Source organism: Talpa occidentalis, unplaced genomic scaffold (assembly GCF_014898055.3).
Source record: "Talpa occidentalis isolate TD23 unplaced genomic scaffold, MPIMG_talOcc4v2.1 talOcc4.7, whole genome shotgun sequence".
NCBI classification, from domain to species: domain Eukaryota; kingdom Metazoa; phylum Chordata; class Mammalia; order Eulipotyphla; family Talpidae; genus Talpa; species Talpa occidentalis.
Window position 1 is genome coordinate 84,772,843 of NW_023605083.1, and position 19,941 is coordinate 84,792,783.

Genomic DNA, 19,941 nt, shown 5'->3' on the forward strand with positions numbered 1-19,941 from the left:
CCTAATATTTGTTTATTTACATTACAAGCCTGCCTCACTAGTTGAAGTTGCTGGAGTGAGATGGTAGAAAGAGGTTCCAAAAGACAGTGACAATGGTAGAAAAAGAAATATTTGATTAGAGTTTAATACATGCCCTGGAACTTCTTTGATGTGGAATATTGTAAGTGCGCACAGTGTAATGATTAAGCACGAGGGTGGAGATGTTGTTGAGGAGGAAGTGGTCACTGTATAGGGTTGAGGCTTTATTTCTGATGACTTGCAGTTGCTACCTATGACGTAGACTAGGTCAAATGGGGTATGGAGAAGCAGCATTCACAGGATCAATGTGATTTAGCTAAACTCATCATCTTCACTTAATTCTGTACTTTTTCCTGTCCTATACACCCCAGTAAATATCTACAAGTTGCTTAGCCTGTAACTTGAAATCAACCTACAATTCTCTCTTTCTCTCTCCCAACCAGGTCCAGTCCACTTTCCCTCCCAAAGATCTTTCAAGTCCAAATATTTCCTTCTTCCATTTCCACTGGCACTGCCCTCAAGGGTTCAGAGCCTCATCCTGTCTTCTTGGATTGTATCTTCTTTACAGGTTTCTCAGTCTCAAATCTTGGGTTTTCCATTCCACTTATATGTTACTTTCAGGGGGGAGTTTTCTAAATTAACTTAAGATCCATTAGTAGCTCTCCATGGCCTTCTATATCAAGTGCTCCCCAGAGCCTGGCTTCTGAGCTTCTTTAGGTTTTGGTTCTCTTTCTTTGGCTGTCCTGTGAGATCTCTTCCATACTTGTGAGCTCCTTCACCTCAGTAATCCTATTGCTCATGTAGTTCCCAGAATGTGCAGTATTTGCTTTTAAGCCTTGTAGACTTCTGTGCTTGTGCCTCCTTCCCTCCTTCTGTCCAGAATCCCATTCCCTGCCTTCCCCCACCCCCCCCACTTCACCCTACCCCACTTTCTCTTCCTTCTTCCTCCTCTTCAGGTTGAATGAATTTTCCCATGCCTGGGCTCCCCTGTTTCTACTGTAGCACTTAACCACAAACTATATCCAGTCTCTAGCTGGGCAGAGTGAATTGCTTACCAGTGCCTAGCTCTGGCACACACTAGTTGTTCAGTAAATATTTAATGCATGAACTCTTTATCAGTCGTATTAGAGTTCAGTCAGAAAGAAGGAAATACAGAAGTTATTGCAATGATTTTAGATGGGTAGACTTTCACACTTGATAAAAGGATCGTGTGAGGTTTTGTGTTTCTGCAAGCTAAAGCGATTAAAGTCTACTTTAAAGACCAGTTTAATAGGCCTCTTCTCTAGACGATAAAACATTGATTATGCCAGCTTTGATGGAGCATTGAGGCGTTCAGAAATTATACTCGCCAAGCAAGTCTTTCCAGAAACGTCACACCTGCTGCTTTTAAAATGTCATTCGAAGGCTCCAGATAAACAAACAACTTGCTCAGAAGAGGTGTGAGAAGTGGGAAAGTGAACTATGAAATGAAATTTGCTTACAGAGGGCGAGACCAGCACACGCCGGCTTTTAGTTGCCCTGAAATAACCAGGGGAGACACCAGAGGAATACATACACTCACACACAGATAGTCCAGCAGCAGATTCCCGCTGAACAGAAAGGAGAAACCTTTCCACACGGAAACTCGAAAATGGAATGGACTGCTTGTGAGGTAGCGAACCTTCCGCCCCCTCGAGCGCCCCGTCCCGCTCTCTTCAGTCACTTGCGGGGCGCTGGGTTCGGGGCGAATATTCGACTCTGGTCCGCAGGGTGCAAAGTGGAAAGAGCTGAGGCGTCCTTTGGGTCTCAAAGATACGGTCTTTAGAACCTTTTGGGGTTTTTCCGAGTTCTGTGACTCGAGTCTCCGTTCTAAGCATTACAGTGCAGCAGGGAAGCGCCGCAGCAAAGATAGGAAGGGAGCGGGTAAGGCCGCTCAGAATAAAGGGCGGTGAGAACGTCCGGGAAAAGCCATAAAGAAACGGAGCGAGAGGAGCAGCCGCGGAGCCAGCGCCGAAGCGGGAAGGGGGCGGAGGGAAAGCGCGGGAGGATTCTTGGCGACCGCAGCTGGTCCGCGATGCAAGGGAGCGCGCGCGGGGCGACTCGGCCGCTTTAAGGACAGCCACGCCCCCGGCGTGACGCCGCAGCAGGCCGGCCGGCGATTGGCGCGGGCCGGAGGGCGGGATGGGGTTGCTAGGCGCGGAGGGGATCCGGCGGGCCCCGGCTTCCCGGAGCGCGGAGCCGCGGGAGCGGAGCCGGGCTTAGCGGCGCGGCTGGAAGATGGCGAGCGGCTGGGGCGCGCGGCCCCTGCGGCGGCCTGGGCGCCTCGGGTTCCTGTGGGGGCTCCTGCTGCTGCTGCTGCTGTGGAGCCCGGCCCGCGCCGCGCACATCAAGAAGGCGGAGGCGACGACGACGACGACGAGCGCGGGCGCCGAAGCGGCCGAGGGCCAGTTCGACCGCTACTACCACGAAGAGGAGCTGGGCTCGGCGCTGCGGGAGGCGGCGGCCGCGGGGCCCCCGGGCCTCGCCCGCCTCTTCAGCATCGGCAGCTCGGTGGAGGGCCGGCCGCTGTGGGTGCTGCGGCTCACGGCGGGCCTGGGGCCGCCGCCCCCTGACGGCGAGGCCCGGCCCGACGCGGCGGGGCCGCTCCTGCCCGGCCGGCCGCAGGTGAAGCTGGTGGGCAACATGCACGGCGACGAGACCGTGTCGCGCCAGGTGCTCGTCTACCTGGCCCGCGAGCTGGCGGCGGGCTACCGCCGCGGGGACCCGCGCCTCGTCCGCCTGCTCAACTCCACCGATGTGTATCTGCTGCCCAGCCTCAACCCCGACGGGTTCGAGCGCGCCCGCGAGGGCGACTGCGGCCTCGGCGACAGTGCCCCGCCTGGGGCCAGCGGCCGCGACAACAGCCGCGGCCGCGACCTCAACCGCAGCTTCCCGGACCAGTTCAGCACCGGCGAGCCCCCGGCCCTGGACGACGTGCCCGAGGTGCGCGCCCTCATCGACTGGATCCGCAGGAACAAGTGAGCGTGGCCCTCCCTCCTCCCTCGGTCCTCGGGAGTCGGTGCGGCTCGGGAGCCAGAGGCTGGGTCCGGCACTCCGTGGGCGCTCCCACAAGGCTTGCAGGCCTGGGGGGTGGGTGGAGGTAGTGAGGTGAAGGGCTACACCCCTTAACGGAACAGGGTCCAGGCCGCTTAGCCGCCCGTGAACGCTAACCGTCCAGAAGCGCTGTCTAGAGGCTGGCGTTTGTTCTAGAGGTGTAAGGAGATCTGGTTGACTGGAGGAGAGATTCCTTCTGGCCTTCTGGTACCTACTCTTACATAGACCGTAGACTGCCGGAGATGGAAGAGACCTGAAGAAGAGCCTAAGTCAGTTGATTAATTTTATAGATAAGCTGTCAGTAATGCTGTTGCTATAGTCACCTTGGTAAGCGCTTCCCGTGCATTGCATTGAAACAGACACCACTAACATCCCTGTTTTGCATATGAGGAAATTGAGGGTCAGAGTGGTTAAATAATTTACATAGTGTGGCTGAGACTTAGGCTGATTCCTAGTCAGTGAAGAGGAAGACTGTAGCCTAGAAACGATAAATGACACTCCCTGGGTCTTCCTCTTGGTTATTTGACAAAAACTGGTTCTCTTCCAGTCTTTACCTCTGACTCAGCTAAGGAGCATATGGATATGACTGGAGAACTTGCACAGATCTGGAATCTTCATCTGTGAGCTGCTGCTTTTTAGATTCTCTGAAGGGTTTCTGATGCCATGTGCGCAGTTTACTAGTGGGCTAAGGCTTAGTGGCTAATGTCACATTTAACACATACCTTAAGTGTTATTAAGAAATGCGATGTTTAAAAAATTAAAAATTGGAAGCACGAGGACCTCAAGAAATTGGTATATAACAACAGAATATTATATCTGAGGTGTGTTTATGTAGCCAGTTAAACTTTACAAGAATTGTTCCTACTAGCAACATGTGTATGGGTGCAATAATATGGATCATCTGTGTGGAAGAGGTAGCACTTGAACTGAATCTTGAGAGATGGGTAGGATTTTCAGCAAAAAAAAAAATAGAGGAATAAAGAAAGCGGGAACTTACTCCAGATGGAATCATGTCCGAAGTGAGCATCATCTCTTCTCTTTTTCAAACAGCTGCTTTGCCAGCATATCCCCCATTTTTGTGCTTTCAAAAGGATTGTAAAGCTAGTCAATATTTCCATCTTGATGTGAGGAAGATTTCTGAGAGGCAGATAAGATAAAAGTAATCATGAGTAAAGAACTTTCTCTGCAGAACTTGGAATCATTTCTTTAACAAGATTTCAGTCATATGTGGCAGGTCTAGAAAATTTGTGGGTATTATGACAATTCCAGAGTCTTTTTAATTTCCACCTTTCACTTTACTCCTCCCTTTAAGATCCCTTGTAGATTTTTAATTTCACATACACTTTTCTGGAACGATTTTTCACCTTTAAAGAGAATTGTATCATGACCTCTGACCATTAGTATAAGAACTAGAACATGAAAGAACATCTCAACTGTCAGCAGCTGTTATGGTCAGAACTTTTCTGAGATTATGTATCTATCACGCATACCGTTTGCAATGCTTAAATGACCTGTTTAAAATGCTCTATTATAACCCTTGCAGGGGTATAAATTCTGTGACTAAATTTTTCTCTTCCGTTATTAGTTCCACTGTGACCAAAAATGACAGTGAACTTTGTTTTGGGACAGGTCACCTTGAGGCTATACTAAAAACTTGAAATTTAAATTTAGATTAAGCTAATCTAAATTAGCTTTTTCATATTACCAGTATTTAATGATTATAAATTAATTCAAAGAGGAGAGCTTGTGAGGATTTTGAAAGCTGATTGTATGTCAATTGATATTACAAAGTAAGTCATTTTGTTTTGTAGCTATGGAAGACAATCGAATAAGAAATTGGATAGTTTCTTAATATGCTATTCACTCATTTATATAAGAAATAGATTTTATTTTGCATATATAAATGTTTAAGATTTATGTCCTCTTGCTTAGGATAGAAGTTTATTTTCTTTGTTTCACTTTACATTTCATACAATAGTTGTTTTTTTCCTATTGATAATTAAGATGTGTACTTATGAAAATAACAAGATTTTAAATTCCGTGATTAAGATTTTGCAATTTATTTGACCTCCATTTTTGCACTTATTTAGTTAAATATACCTGCTTAGACTTCAATAGGAGGTTAATGCATAAATACTCTATTTGGTATGTTTGTGAAAAGCATTATATTGTCGAAGGTGGGTACAGATTATTTTGGGGGTCATGTGTGTATATAGCAACAGTTTCCTGAATCTTTAGAATTTAGTTTGTGAGACAGCAGGTTCTCTTAAGTTTTCATTTATATGGTTAGCTGGAGAGCAACAACTTAGAGGCTAATTTTATAAAATTTATAGACCCTTATTTATAAATTTTAATATACTTAACAGCAACTCTAAATCTTATGCAAGGAATGATAGATATATGATACTGGATTCATGTATGAGAAACACTTAAGAGAATTGATTGATTTGAATGGAAACCATAAACTACCTTTCAAATAAAGGTACTTTATTATTATTATTTTTTAGAGATTTATTTATTTATGCATGCAGAAGCTAGGGTGCAGGCCAGAGATGTGGAGGGTGAGAGGATTCACCAGAGACAGAGTGGGGAGCAGACCAGGCAGATATACTGAAATACACTGCTGAGGGGAGCAGCGGGCAAGTCAGGAGAGGTCTGCTGCGCCATGTGGGTCACCTCCCTGCCCCGGAATTGAACTTGTGCTGCAGTGGCTGCAGTGGCTGCAGCTAGCTTCACAGTGCTGCATCTTAACCCCTTGTGCCACCAGGGAGGCCCCTAAAGGTACTTTCTTGATATACAAAGTTGGCTTCACAAAGACAGAAAGCAGTAATGTTATAGCCACTCTGAAAGGTGTCACTTTCTCTTGAAACTCTTATTATAAAGATGGCATTTGTAGTTTTAAGTAATTAGTTGAACTTTATCACTCAAGTAAATTTCAAATAATTCATTCTTTTGGAAATGTCCAGTTAGGCCATTTTAATGGTATTTCTGAGATGTGTTGCAAGAACTGTCCAATAAAGTGAAAAGCAGCATTTAGTAGACACCTTGGATTTTAAAGTTTAAATTGAAAATAAGTAATTAAAGTAGCATGCTTCACTTATTTAGAATATTGTGTACTAGCATGTGAATGCCCTGAGGGTGTGTGTGTGTGTGTGTTTTCAATGATATGTCCCCTGGTGCCTAGAATCTTGATACTCAAGTACATTTGTTACTGAATGGATTGCCTGAACTGGTTTGCCTTCTTGTAGTTTTCCCAAAGTCAGTGGGAGGAAATAAATTATGGTTATGGTGGAGTTACCATGTTAGAATACATTTTGTTCTGTATCATTCTGTCATCTGGGGGCTGGAATGGAAGTAGGGAGTGGAATGATAGTCCCCAAGGCAGTGATTCCCTGAGTAGGATGCTGGATCTCACCAAAGGAACAAACATTTGTTGAGTAGGTGCCATAATGCAGTCGTGCTGGAAGATGTTGTATGTGTATTATCTTATTTAATTCTCATAACAAACCTGGAAAGCAGATAGCATTAATCCCAGTTTTACAGATGAGAGAGAAATTGGGGTTCAATGACTTTACAGGGAGTAACTACTTCTGATCATGTTATATTACTGGCAACTGACAGGTTGGGGAGACCAAATGTTGTTCGCCATATTTGCCTGGCTCTGAAGCTGTGCTGTTGCTGCTATGCCAAATAACATTCTCTGGTGTCTGGAAGAGTGCTAATTATAATTATATTAGTTTTTAACTAGTATTTTTCAATAGTCTAGTATTTAATCACTGTTTTTATTGGCTAAGTTCTGTCTTTTGATGAACAGAATCTTTGTTACAAGTAATTTTCATTGTTTGATCTCTGATATGGGTGGTACTGATCATACTTAAAATAATCTTTCAAATTAGACATACCATGTGTTTAATTTTCTTTTGAGTATGTAGAAAGAAATGTTATATATCAACCCCCTTTAGAATTTGTCAGTCAGTTCCTTTCAACCACAAAAGGGCAGAAAAAAGTAGAAAAATTTAGTTTAGAGTTCAAAGAGAAAGGTGTTTAATCTCTATTCATAGTAATGAATAGTTTGAACTGTTATATGAGGGGAAAGATGTATAAATAGAAGTTGAGCATGTTTTTGCCTTAGTTTTCACTATAAACTTTAAGTAATTTTATATTTATAAATTTAACCAAATTGTAAATTGGTTCCCATCTTTTATAGGAATAGCCCTATCTACATCAATTTATTTTTTAATGACTCATTCAGAAATCTTGGGCCTAGAAAGAGAACTGCTTTATGGTCGTGCAATGGAGGACTAGTCTTTATGTGCTGTATTTTTCTCTGAAAGCAGTCTCTCTCTTACTTCCCCAAATATTCTCAACTGTGGCTTCTCTCTTGAAAATGTGAATGTAGTGTATTGGAAACTGATTTGAGGCAAAATACATCCTGTTTTAAATTAGATTCTCTATCTTTAAAAATTTTGGACAGTAAATATGAAAGCTATTTACCTTATTCATATAGTCAGCAAATAGGTAACTATACAAGGCACTTTATAAACTTTGCATGTTATGAAATACAAGCATTAGGTTGAACTGTATGAAATAGTCATTTTTGTAAGTAAAAAAATGGCTGAATATTGGAAAGTTCATATTGTCTAACCTAATACATGAATTTGGAATTCAGTGAATAGGATTGTCCTGATACATAAAAATTTATATTGGGTTCTTCAGCTACTTTTTCAATCATGGAAAAATTCTTTAAAGTTATTTGAGGTTAACTTGAATTATAAAAATAGTTTGACTGAAATTTGTTAAATTTATGATGCTTTTTTCATTTTCTTTTATTGATTTTTTATAACAGCTGATAGAGGTGTTTTCTAGGTCTTCAAGAGAGGTATAACTGAGTTCATTTATGAAAGCTGTTGTAGACTTTTTAAATACATGGTGTTTTCTAAACTTTTTAAAAGTAATATGTAATTTACTTGTGTTTTCAAAGGTTTATTCTTTCTGGAAATCTGCATGGTGGCTCAGTGGTAGCAAGCTATCCTTTTGATGATTCTCCAGGACATAAGGCTACTGGAATCTATAGTAAAACCTCAGATGATGAAGTTTTTAAATACTTGGCAAGAGCCTATGCTTCAAACCACCCCATAATGAAAACTGGTGCGCCCCATTGCCCAGGAGATGAAGACGAGACTTTCAAAGATGGGATCACAAATGGTGCACATTGGTATGATGTGGAAGGTATGTAAAGCACAGTATTTGTTCTGTATTTCCCTTTGTTCATTTAGCTTTCTTAACATTTTTCTGACTGAAAAACGGGAGTTTTTGAAGAATTTTAATTTTGAAGAATCTTTATTTTGAGAATTTCAAATCCACAGCAAAATTGAAAGAAAACTATACAAACACATCACATCCTTCATGTGAATTTATCATTATCTTACTCCAAATGTATGCACACACGTGCTCTTTCTCTCTCCCTCTCAAAGCTGCCAAATGTTAATTGCAGATTTTATGACACTCACCAGTAAGCAGCTCAACATTTATTTCCAAAGTTTAGGGACATTTTTGTGTACAATTATGTACCATAACTTATGTACCATAACCATTATTGAGAAATGAATAATAATTCACCACTGTCTCACATGCTGTCCATAACTCAAATTTCCTCTGTTTTCCCAAAAGTATTCTTTATAGCTCCTTTTCCTCCAAATCAGATCCAGTCAAGGTTTAAGCACTATATTTGGGTCTTGTGCTTTTTTAGTTTCTCCAGTCTAAAACAACCATAATCATTACTTTATTTTTTTAATGATGGTGAATCAGATTCACCATCTAAAACATCTGGAATGTTATTTTTTTTTTTTTTAAAGAATTGTTAACACAAGCTTGAATTATTTACCTTTTCTTTTGTTTTTTTTTTTTGTGGGACCCACTAGGCAGCTGGGGAACAAACTGGCGCTCAACTGCTGCGCCACCAGGGGAGGCCCTATTTACCTTTTCTTTTTAGAGAAATCAGCTCTCAAGCTTTTTAAACTTTTGATATCTGTCGAATAATACCTTCTCTGTTTTTATGGGCGGGGTTAGACTATTTAAGAGTAAACATAAGGAACAAGTCAATCCATAGAAATGTCATCACTATAACTTTTTCTCTTATTAGACCCTGTCCATGGTGAAATGGCCTAGGTCTTCCTTATCTTTTTATTGTCAGTCATAAAGTGTCTCATGACATTTCTCTTAACGTGTTTTTATTGAAGTCACTAACTTACTTTGTCAAGAAGTGTGTACCAAATTGGGTTCTAAATTTGAGGCCTTGATACCTTATAATGTTTTGATTCCTGTATAGTTTCTACCACTGTTTCTTGTATGTAACAAGCATCCATATGCTTGTTTAAAGTATTTTAGAAGCCAAACTTTCTGCTCTTAACAATTAGAGGTGAACTGAAAATTATTTAACTTTTTTTTTTAATTAGGGACTTGTTTTTTTCAAATCAGACTTAATCTACATCAAATCAAATTTATTTATTTATTTAGTTTCAAAGGACTGGAGTATAGGCCAGAGGTGCAGGGATGAGAGGATTCCCCAGAGACAGAGTGGGGAGCAGAACAGGCAGACCCACTGAAATACACTGCTAAGGGGTGCAGGGAGTGAGACAGGAGAGGTCTGCTGCACCATATGTGGGTTAGCTCCCTGGCCGGGGGTTGAACCTAAACCATAGAGATGACAGCACTGAAACTTAACCCCTAGGCCACCAAGGAGGCCAATAAGGGACTTTAAAAAAATAAAATAAAATAAGAACATACTTTGGTGATTAATTCCATTACAGTCTTCAAATATATTTAATAAAAGCTGACTTCATGATCTAGTGGTTTTGTGATGTAGTAAGTTGCTTTATTAATTTGAGATGTTAAAATAATATGTTAAAAATAATTCACTTCTATTTTGGAGAAAGTTGTAAAAATTAGAAAGCAATTTCTAATTGACATTTGATTAAAGAAGGTAACTCTTTTTTGTACTATTTTAAGAAATAAGTGTGCCGCCTTCACAGGAAATAAGATTATTTAAACTAAATACCAGGTTTTTCTCATTATTTGAACATGTCAGGAAGCTAAATTTTGCTACTACCATTTTTATTGCTTTTATAAGCATTACCTTTTCTTCTGTTTTAGCTGAATGATCAGATTATTTTATGTTATTTCTATCAACCAGTTTCTGTCTCTTCCTACCTTAGCAGTATTGAACATTTTCCACAGGGCAAATCTATTTTGTTTATCTTATATGGGACTGCAATGAGTAAGATGTTGTGAAACCTTATGACTAGGGATATATTCAGACCCAGATGTCCTGGAGTAATTTACTGATACTTTATGTGATGTAATCTGACATTCTAGCTCCAAGAAGTATAGGCTTTTAGAGCTGAAAGTGAATATATTGATTTAATCTAACTCTTGTGTTTTATGAGAAATCAAGGTCCAAGAGAGGAAATAGTTTGTGCAGTATCATTTATTCACTTAGCAAATATTTACTGAGCATCTGCCATGTCCTATAGTATATGGGAATACTATGGGAGCAAAATAGAGATGATTCCTGCTCGCAAAGATCAGACAACAGTGCATTAATATGGAATGTGGGTTTATCTGGCCCTCAGCACTTTTACCTTCATTGCCTGTGTTGACTCAGCAAATCTAGCTGCCTATGTAGGTGAACCTTACTGTTCTCAACATGTCTCTCAAAACTGCAAGATCCCTCTAGGGAATGACTAACCTAATAAAGCTGTGAATAGTCACATTCCTTTGCTCAAGTCTTATTGTAAGAGATTAACCGGAACATATTCATGGAACAGACCTTCTATTTTTTTAACCACAGTGTAATGAATTGTGTATGTTTTATCTACCAATCTTTTTTTTTATTTCACAGTTTTGAAGATATAAAAATCATCTGATGGTTTAGTATGTTTTATTTCCAAGCAAATTTAATGAAACTTGAAGACCTTTAAAAATTGCCTTTTTTCAACTTGTTAACATTTCTAAAGGGGTAATTAATCCCATATTACTTATAATTGGAATTATATAATTTAAGATCACAATTTTGTGTAACTTTTAGAAATTTTCTTGGGCAGAAAATTGCTATACTTTATTTTCCTGCATATAGAAGAATTCTAGAAGGCAGTGTAGTATAATGGCTAAGAACAGAGCTTTGTGTTTGAATTCCAGTGCATGTGCACACATGCTCGTGCTCACACGTGTGCGTGCTCTCTCTCTCTCTCTCACACACACACACACACACACAAAGAAAGAGAGAAAGAGAAAAGGAACTGCTTGAAATCTCACTACTGAAATCTATATGCTCTGTTATTTACCTTTGTGTATTAGGTAACTGAGACTGTGAAAAGTGAAACCACAGATAAGGAGGAACTACTTATTTAGGCTTTTTCTTTTGTCTTACTTTGTTTATATGTCATTTCCAATGAGGACTAAGCCACAAAAGTTTATCCCAGCTGACCTACTTTAACATTGCCTTCCTTATCATATGAATGAGTATTGAGATGGGAAATTGGTCAGAAATATAGTTATCAGGCCTTTGTGTTGCTGATAGGGGTCTATGCAATCTATGATTAGTCGGGATGGTTGGCATAAAGCTATGTTTATGTCCTTTTAAGGCACTGCTAACTTGGGACTGAGTCTTTCTCCTCAGTCCCTTTTATAACTACAGGTAGACAGGTATGAAATGTGACCAGAGAGTGTATAATGAAATTAATTTTTGTTTGTTTGTTTTTGTGACTATAAACTCTTTTGATCATATGGGCAACTATTCTGTGTATAAGTGGAAGTCAGACTAAGCCTCATTAATATACTCTAAAAATTGAGGTGTATTTGGCTTGAAGTAGATAGCTGACAGAAAGTGAAGAGCATACGGAAAACAATTACCCAGTTGTTTTGAACAGTGTAAGAGAATAGATTTGGTGAAAAATGGAAAAGCTTATTCTTGAGGAGCATTTTCTGTGTCATTAAACAGAGTATATAGATTAAACCATATGACACCAGAAAGTTGGAATCTATTGAATACAGAAAAGAATCAAATGGAGAGTGTAGAGCTGAAATAATATACTATTTGACATTAACAGGCAAATCCAGAAATACAGAAGAAGATCTTAAAGATACCTTTCTCAGCACTTTTTAGATCATGAAGACAAAACACCAGTAAGGACATATTTTGAGAAACCTCCATGCTATTTTCCGTAGAGCTAGACCAGTTTACATTTGCAACAAAAATGGAGGGTTCCTTTTCCTCCACACTTTTGCCATGTGTTACTTCTTTTTAAAAATTGCATATTAAAAATAAAATAGCAAATGTATAATAATTTAAAACATTCCTATATTGTAGTTTGTTTCACATCGTGATAAGATCAAGTCTAAACTACTTAGCTTGATATTGAACTTCCTACATTGTGACTCAAGTCTCCATTTCTAGTCTACTCTCCTATCTTCTCTCCTGCCACTGAATTACTTTTTCCCCCCCCCAAATGTGAACTTTCACATGTTGGATTATTCTCTGGAGTGCCTTTCTCCAATTCAGCTGTAATCTCCTCTCAAACCTCTCCTATAATAATTGTCACTGTCATTCTCCTGCCTTTCTAGAATTCTTTTGTTTATACCGTCATATAATGCTTTTCTATTTATGTTGTGAGTAGTTTTTTGTCTCTTGCTTGTGTGACTTCTTTGATAGTAAGGATAGTATGCTGTTAATTTATTCTATAGTTATCTTTATGCAGAATGCATTGGTAGGGGAAGAGTCCTAGAGGAAAAGAGACTAGGGAGGTTTTTCTGTCAATAAGAATGAGGTCTTTTTTTTCCCTCCAAGATGTAGGCTTTATCTAGAGGGGTGATACTTTAGAAAATAGAAGGAAGTATGAAATATGCAAGAAGAGTTGCAGGACTGACCTTCAGTTAGATGGTCGAGCAGGTTGTCACCAGGATAAAGGATCCAAAGATAAAATTTTGAAGTTTTGAGTCTGGACAAGACTGATAAAGGAAGTAGTAAAAACCAACTGGAGGAATGTGTATGTAAAAATTGGAGGTGTTACTTAAAGTACTGGTCACAAATTCTAATGGGCAGTTGGGAAATAGGCTCTGGAGCTTGGAAGAGAGATATGATAAAGGGATTTAGACGTTATAAGATAATTGGAAAACATATGGTAATGTACGTTATTTTGAAAATTGCACTGATGCTATTTCCTGGAATAATTTAATTACCTGGAGCCAGAAATTCAGCAGTTCAGCAAGAAAACACACACACACACACCCCCAAACCCACACACACACACACACACACACACACACTCATATAACAGGTGAGTGCTTTTTCACCTCCAAAGTGTATGTGCTTGGAGCCAGAAATTCAGCAGTTCAGCAAGAAAACACACACACACACACACCCTCATATAACAGGTGAGTGCTTTTTCACCTCCAAAGTGAATGTGCTTTGACATTTTGTATTGGGATGTTTAAGGAACGCTGATAATTCAGATACTAATTCTCAGTCTGTTTTAAGAACACTATTGACACTCAAAGATGTATTAGTAAAGTACCTTAGGTCTTTTCTGCTCTTGTATAAGAGCTGCCTGGATCTCTTCCCTTTCTTCTTATTTAATCTGCTGCCTAATTTATAAGGAAAGCCAAAAGGTAAAACAATATTCAATATTTGCTTCTACTTGAGTCACAAGTTTGCTTTAGTAAACTGAAATAATAGCCTTATATAACATCTGACCTTTAGGAGCCATGCAGTTGTGTATTTTGTAATATGATGACAGGAGCATAAAGGTTGATAACCAAACACTAAATATTATTTTATGATTTGGCCCCTAAATCTTCAGATCCAATGTCTAAATTAAGTGTGCTTTTTCTTCTTTTTTTCCTCTTTAATACAGGTGGTAGAGAATGGGAAAGCAGTTTTTTAAAAAAGTAGTACAAAGCTGTGTGAGAGATAGTGTTTACCAACTTAGATGCAGGAGTATGTAATTTAGTTTAACTTTGTGAGCCATGTCATTAGCAAATATATATTCAGCGGGAGTGGTGAAGGAAATAGATTTTCATAAGATAAGTTACTCAGAATACAAAGACGAAGTTCAGTTAAGATTCTGTCGAAGTGAATTTGAATTTAAAGGATATGAAAATGGGGAATTTTTTTTCAAGAAGAGACTTTTTTTCATTCATTAGCTTTAAAAATATCTCAAAGAATACAAAATTATCACTTAGTAATTAATTTATTATAAATCATTCACAGAAACCAAAATTTATTCCTTTGAAATAGTCTTATTAAACAATAGTAAACTCCAAATTTAAATTTAGAATGGAAATTTTCAATCTATATTCTCACACTCTAAAATACTTTTCTTATTAAAATATACATGGCAGTTTTTTTCTAAGAAAGATTTATAAGGTCCTTGTATAATTCAGTTTGATACTTTGTAGTTGATCTACTGAGGGAAGTCAGGAAAAATTTGCTCTTTAGACTTTCTCTTAAGACTAGAGCCATCCGCACATGTGGAGGAAAAAGCCAGCAGCAAGTAAAAAGGGATGGATCCTGGGGCAATCAGTTGTAGCATACCCAGGTATTGGGACCTAAGGGCAAACCTGGGGGCAGGAAGCTGGCCTAATGTGTAGAGAGCTGGCCTGTTGAGGCCTGGTGGCAAACCCTGAGTCATCTACACATGTTGAACAACTTGGGCAGCCCACTGAAGAGGAGACTAGAGAGCCACAGGATTTGGCATTATCCACCACCAAAATGTCAAGAGCCAGAGTGAGGGAGGGGCACTAGAGGCTAGTAACTAAAGCTGCAGGAACTACACCAGTGCAAGCCCATGGAAAGAGAGAAGTTTGTCTGTGCAGGTCACTGTCCATAGGAAGAAGAATACTGGTTGGCCACGTGTGTTACAACTTTTAACTCCCTTGGTTGCTCTGCTCCTCTCCCTCCCCATACTCCTTAGCTCAGGACATGGGTGGGGGTGGAGGTTTGGCCCCTCATTCTGGGGGAAAGATGCAGGGGGCATCAGGGAGTCTGGGAGACCTAGTCAAGCAGCAAGAACAGTTTCAAATAGTTGATGATAGGAATCAAATTACTATGGTATTTTTATATATTTGGATAATCCAAAATAATATAAAAGTTACTTAAAATATAAAAATTTATATTATGCAGGTGATTACATTGCTTGCAATTATTTAAACTTAAAATGAAAACTTTTAGATACCAATGTAAAAAATGTATGGTCTGCAGGGGAGGGGGAGAGAGAGGGATCAAAACAGTGGCGGAATCAACAAGCAGCTATAAAACAGACATTCTGCAGTGGGGGAGAAGGGAGTAGGATCAAAACGGATGGGAAGAGGACTATGTACCATACCATCACTTTGGTGATGGTGCACAGGTGACTTGATGGGATTTCACGGGGACTATAACTGAGATGAGAAAACTTAACATTGTAAAAAAAAAAGAAGAAGAACGATATAAAAAATATATTACAAAATAAGTAAAATTATTAAAAAGTTTTTAAAAAGGGAGGGAAGAACACAGGGACTATGGTGATGGTGCACGGGTAAATTGGTGGTGGGAACTTTATGGGGACTACACCTGAGAGGAGAAAGCATACATTGTATAAAAAAGAAGAATGATATAAAATAATATGTATAAAAATAATAAAAATTTAAAAAATGTATGGTCTTGCATATTTTTCAAAATTATTTTACTGTAATAAAATTTGAAGATCATTTGTTTGGCTAGTCCCCTGAGAGACTAATGGGTAATAGGGTATTGCTTATTTATGATTGTTAATAAGTTGGATAAAGAACAGATTCTTTACACTATTAGTCAAGTGCTTTTCTTGCTTTGAGGTATGCCTATAGAGAATACTTCAATCCCAAAATTAAATTTTTCTTTGACTGACGACTGTTTGGAAAGCTGACATTTCATCATTTAGTTGAACCACAAGACACAGTCAACTTAAAAAAATAGATGTATTGGGCCCCTCCGGTGGCGCAGCGGTTGAGCTCTGGGCTGCGAAGCTGCCCGCAGCCTCTGCAGTGCTGGTTCGATGCCCGGCCGCCAGGTGAGGGTCCCACATGGCGCGACAGACCTCTCCTGTCGCCCGCTGCTCCCCTCAACAGTGTACTTTGGTCCTTCTGCCTGTTCTGCTCTCTGCTCTGGCACTGGTGAATTCTCTCACCCTCCCGTGCTTCTGACTGTACCCAGTGCTTGTATAAATAAATAAATAAATCTTAAAAAAAAAATAGATGCATTAACTGAATCTGATAGTAACTGCAGTTGTTAGGAACATCAGGCCCACCTACTGATCAGTGAACTCAAGCTTTGTATAAGTAGGTTTTTTTTGTTAAAAAATCAAAACAACAGATCTGAACCAGCTACTTAGTTAAGAATACTTATTATATAGTCATTGACATTTAATACTAGAAAAACAAATTTTAAGTTTAACACAGATGGCAAATAATGCCTATTTGTGGCATCTCACAAAGCAGTCTTAAATTATTCATAACTCAGTTAATAGCCCCATTTGTGTCCAGATTTTTAGATAATTTAAAAACTAAATTCTAGGGCCTCCCCTGGTGGCACAGGTGGTTGAGCGCAGCGCTGTGCGATCCTGGCCGGCCAGTGAGGGTCCCACATGGCGCAGCAGACCTCTCCTGTTATGCCCGCTGCTCCCCTCAGTGGTCTATTTCGTCAGTCTGCCTGTTCTGCTCCCCGCTCTGTCTCTGGTGAATCCTCTCACCCTCCCGCACATCTGGCCTGTACCCCAGTTCTTGTATATATAAATAAATAAATCTTTAAAAAATAAAAAAAATTTTAAAATTAAAAAAATAAAAAATTCTAAACTAAACTTGAAGTTGGTAAATGAAACCTTTTTGATATTAAGTTAGATAACTTTATTATTTTTAAGAGTGATTTACTCTTCTGATAATGATGCCTATGTAACTGACTACTTGCCTTCTAGGAATAGTTATTACAAACTTAGAGAAAATGTGTTTCACTTTTATGAGATTTTACTGAGAGAAGGATGTTTTGTTGCTAGCTTGCTGTTACTGATTTCTATATAATTCCATCATGTCAAAGAATGTACTTTGTATGATATCAGTTCTTTTAAAGTTTTTATGTTTTAATCCAGGATATGATCTATCTTGGTGACTGTTTCATGTATACTTGAAAAGAATGTGTACTCTGCTGTTGTTGGGTGAAATGTACTAAGATTTAATTAATTTTCTCTGTACTAAGATTTAATTAATTTTCTCTGTACTATATTCCACAGTGTGAAGCTAATTTTAATTCTACAAAGATGTGGCATAGTCCATTGTAGCATTTACACTGTTCATTGCAAATTTGCTCCCATTGATAGAAACTACAAAAGAAGTTTTGCCTCTGTGAGTTTTGGATTGTTCATAGAGCTGTATATTTACAAAAAAATCACTGCAGTGTTTGATTTTTAGTACTGGAGGCCACTGAATGTAGTTTCTTTACTTGGAATTAATTTTATTTTATTTTTTAAAATTTTTATTTTATATATATTTTTACATCATTTTTTTGGTACAGTGTATGCATTTTCATCTTGGTTATCGTCCCTATAAAATTCCCACCCCCCCTTGTTTTGATCCTACTCCCTTCTCCCCCCATGTAGTGTGTCTCTGGTTTATAGTCATCTCTTTATTTTGATTTTTACTTTATTATAATTAGTCTTTTTCCTGATCCCTTATTTAGGTTTTCTAAATTCCTGCTATGAGTGAGACCATCTGGTATTTTTCTTTTTCTTTCTGGCTTACTTTGCTGAGCATGGTCACTTCCAGCTTCATCCATATTGCTGCAAATGTCATGAGTTTATCTTTTTTGATTGCTGAGTAATATTCCATTGTGTTTATGTATCACATCTTCTTGATCCAGTCATCTATTTTTGGGCATTTGGGTTGTTTCCATAGCTTACCTATTGTAAATAGTGCTGCAATAAACACAAGGGTGCAGGCGTCCTTTTGAATTAAAGTTTTTGTATCCTTTGGGTAAATACCTAGGAGTGGGATTGCTGGATCATATGGAAGCTCCATTTTTAGCAGATTGAGGAACCACCACCCAGCTTTCCATAGTGGTTGGACCAGTTTGCACTCCCGCCAGCAGTGCAGGAGAGTTCCTTTTTCTTCACATCCTCACCAACATTTGTTGTTAGTTTTTTTAATATGTGCCATTCTCACTGGTGTAAGATGGTTATCTCATTGTAGTTTTGATTTGCATTTCCCCGATTACAAGTGATGTCGAACATTTTTTCATATGCCTGTTGGCCATTTGCATTTCCTCTTTGGAGAAGTTTCTTTTTAGTTCTTCTGCCCATTTTTTGACTGGATTATTTTCTTTGTTTTTGTTGAGTCTCATCAGCTCTTTATATATATTTTTTGATCAGTACTTTATCATTAGCATTGTATGCAAAAATTTTCTCCCAGTCATTAAGTTTTATTTTAAAAGACTTTTGTCTGACCTTCCTTCACATCCCCTGCTCGAGGAATAATTAGTATGTTGTCATTGACTAAAGCTGTCTAGTTACAGTTCCTTTTAAAGCTGTGTCTAAGAAGCTGAGTAGATAACCCTCTAAAATACTGCTATAACCTCGTTTTCTTATTGCTCTTAGCTAGAATTTCAGAAGTTTTTATGAAGTAAGATAATTAAGGGAAGGTAAAAGAATGCTATAACTCAAGCCTGGTGATTATAGTGTTTTAAGTAGGCTACTTCACGGCCTTCTAGTGTAACTAATGTGTGATTTGGACATGTTTGTAATTAAACACAGCTATTAAGCTTTACATATGCAAAAAACTTAGATTCACTCACATTTGCATTGTTCTGAGACTGTTACTTTTGTGTGTTCTGTGTTACTTCCTTACCAAGATTCTATAATTGTAGGATAGTGTCTTATACACAATGCCCACTATACTCTGACCAATATAGTAATAAAAATTGGAAAACTTTAATAAATGCCATGTATGATGAATAGCGTGTATAATATATATCCATGTGTATACATACAAGTCAGATATCAGAGGTGATCATAGGTCAACAACAACTAAAGGTGACTAATGTCACCTTAATGACTAAATATGATGAGGTAGGGATATGACAACCAGCATCTAACTAATTTCCTGTCATGCCTAAAATGAGTACCATGACGCTAGAAGGTAAGAGAAAGTAAAAAAAATTAATATCTTGCCTTCCAAAAAAGTTAAGACCAAATTACTTGGGCTTGTGGTGGGTATAAACCTGTATATATTGTAGCAGAAAAATTTATTTGACATCTCCACATGGATCTTCAGTGGACATTTCAAATTTAATGCATTAAAAATAGAAGTCCTAATTTGCCACTGTTTCAGTCTATTTCCATCCCTTCCACAAATATTTATTGAAGACTACTATGTACCAGGTTCTGTTCTAGTGCCTAGAAGACCCACCAGTGGGCATAATAAATGTCTCTGCTCTGCCCTCATGTGGCTTATAATTTAGCATGGAAAAATAAAGGCTAAATAATAGTTGCGAAGTGCTATAGAAAAAGGTAGAAAAGGGTGGGAGGAATTGCAAGTGCTGGTGGGATGGGCTTCAGATAATGATGGGGAAAAGTAGCAACTTTAAATAATGAGGTCAGGGTGAATTTATTTTGAAGCTGAAACTGGAGCAAAGAGCTGGAGGAGAGGGTATTAGTCAAGTAGGGATAACTGGGAAGAAGAACATTCCAAGTGTGGGAGTAGTTCAAGCAAAGACCCAAAGTCAGAAGAGAGCTGGTCGTCCAGTGAGCTGAAGGGGAGCAATGTAGCTAGTGATGGGGAAAACATGAAAGAACG

At 38.9% G+C, this 19,941-nt stretch overlaps 1 protein-coding gene across 1 annotated transcript in view; it reads left to right on the forward strand.

Moving 5' to 3' along the window:
- The first annotated feature begins 2,221 nt into the window (after positions 1-2,221).
- The window catches only part of CPD (carboxypeptidase D), a 56,892-nt gene continuing 39,172 nt past the window's right edge, over positions 2,222-19,941 (forward strand). Inside the window, exons 1-2 of the mRNA XM_037495268.2 lie at positions 2,222-3,014; positions 8,072-8,319. Of these exons, the coding sequence (XP_037351165.1) occupies positions 2,275-3,014; positions 8,072-8,319 (988 nt within the window). The 5' untranslated portion in view covers positions 2,222-2,274. The remainder of the gene's footprint in view (positions 3,015-8,071; positions 8,320-19,941) is intronic.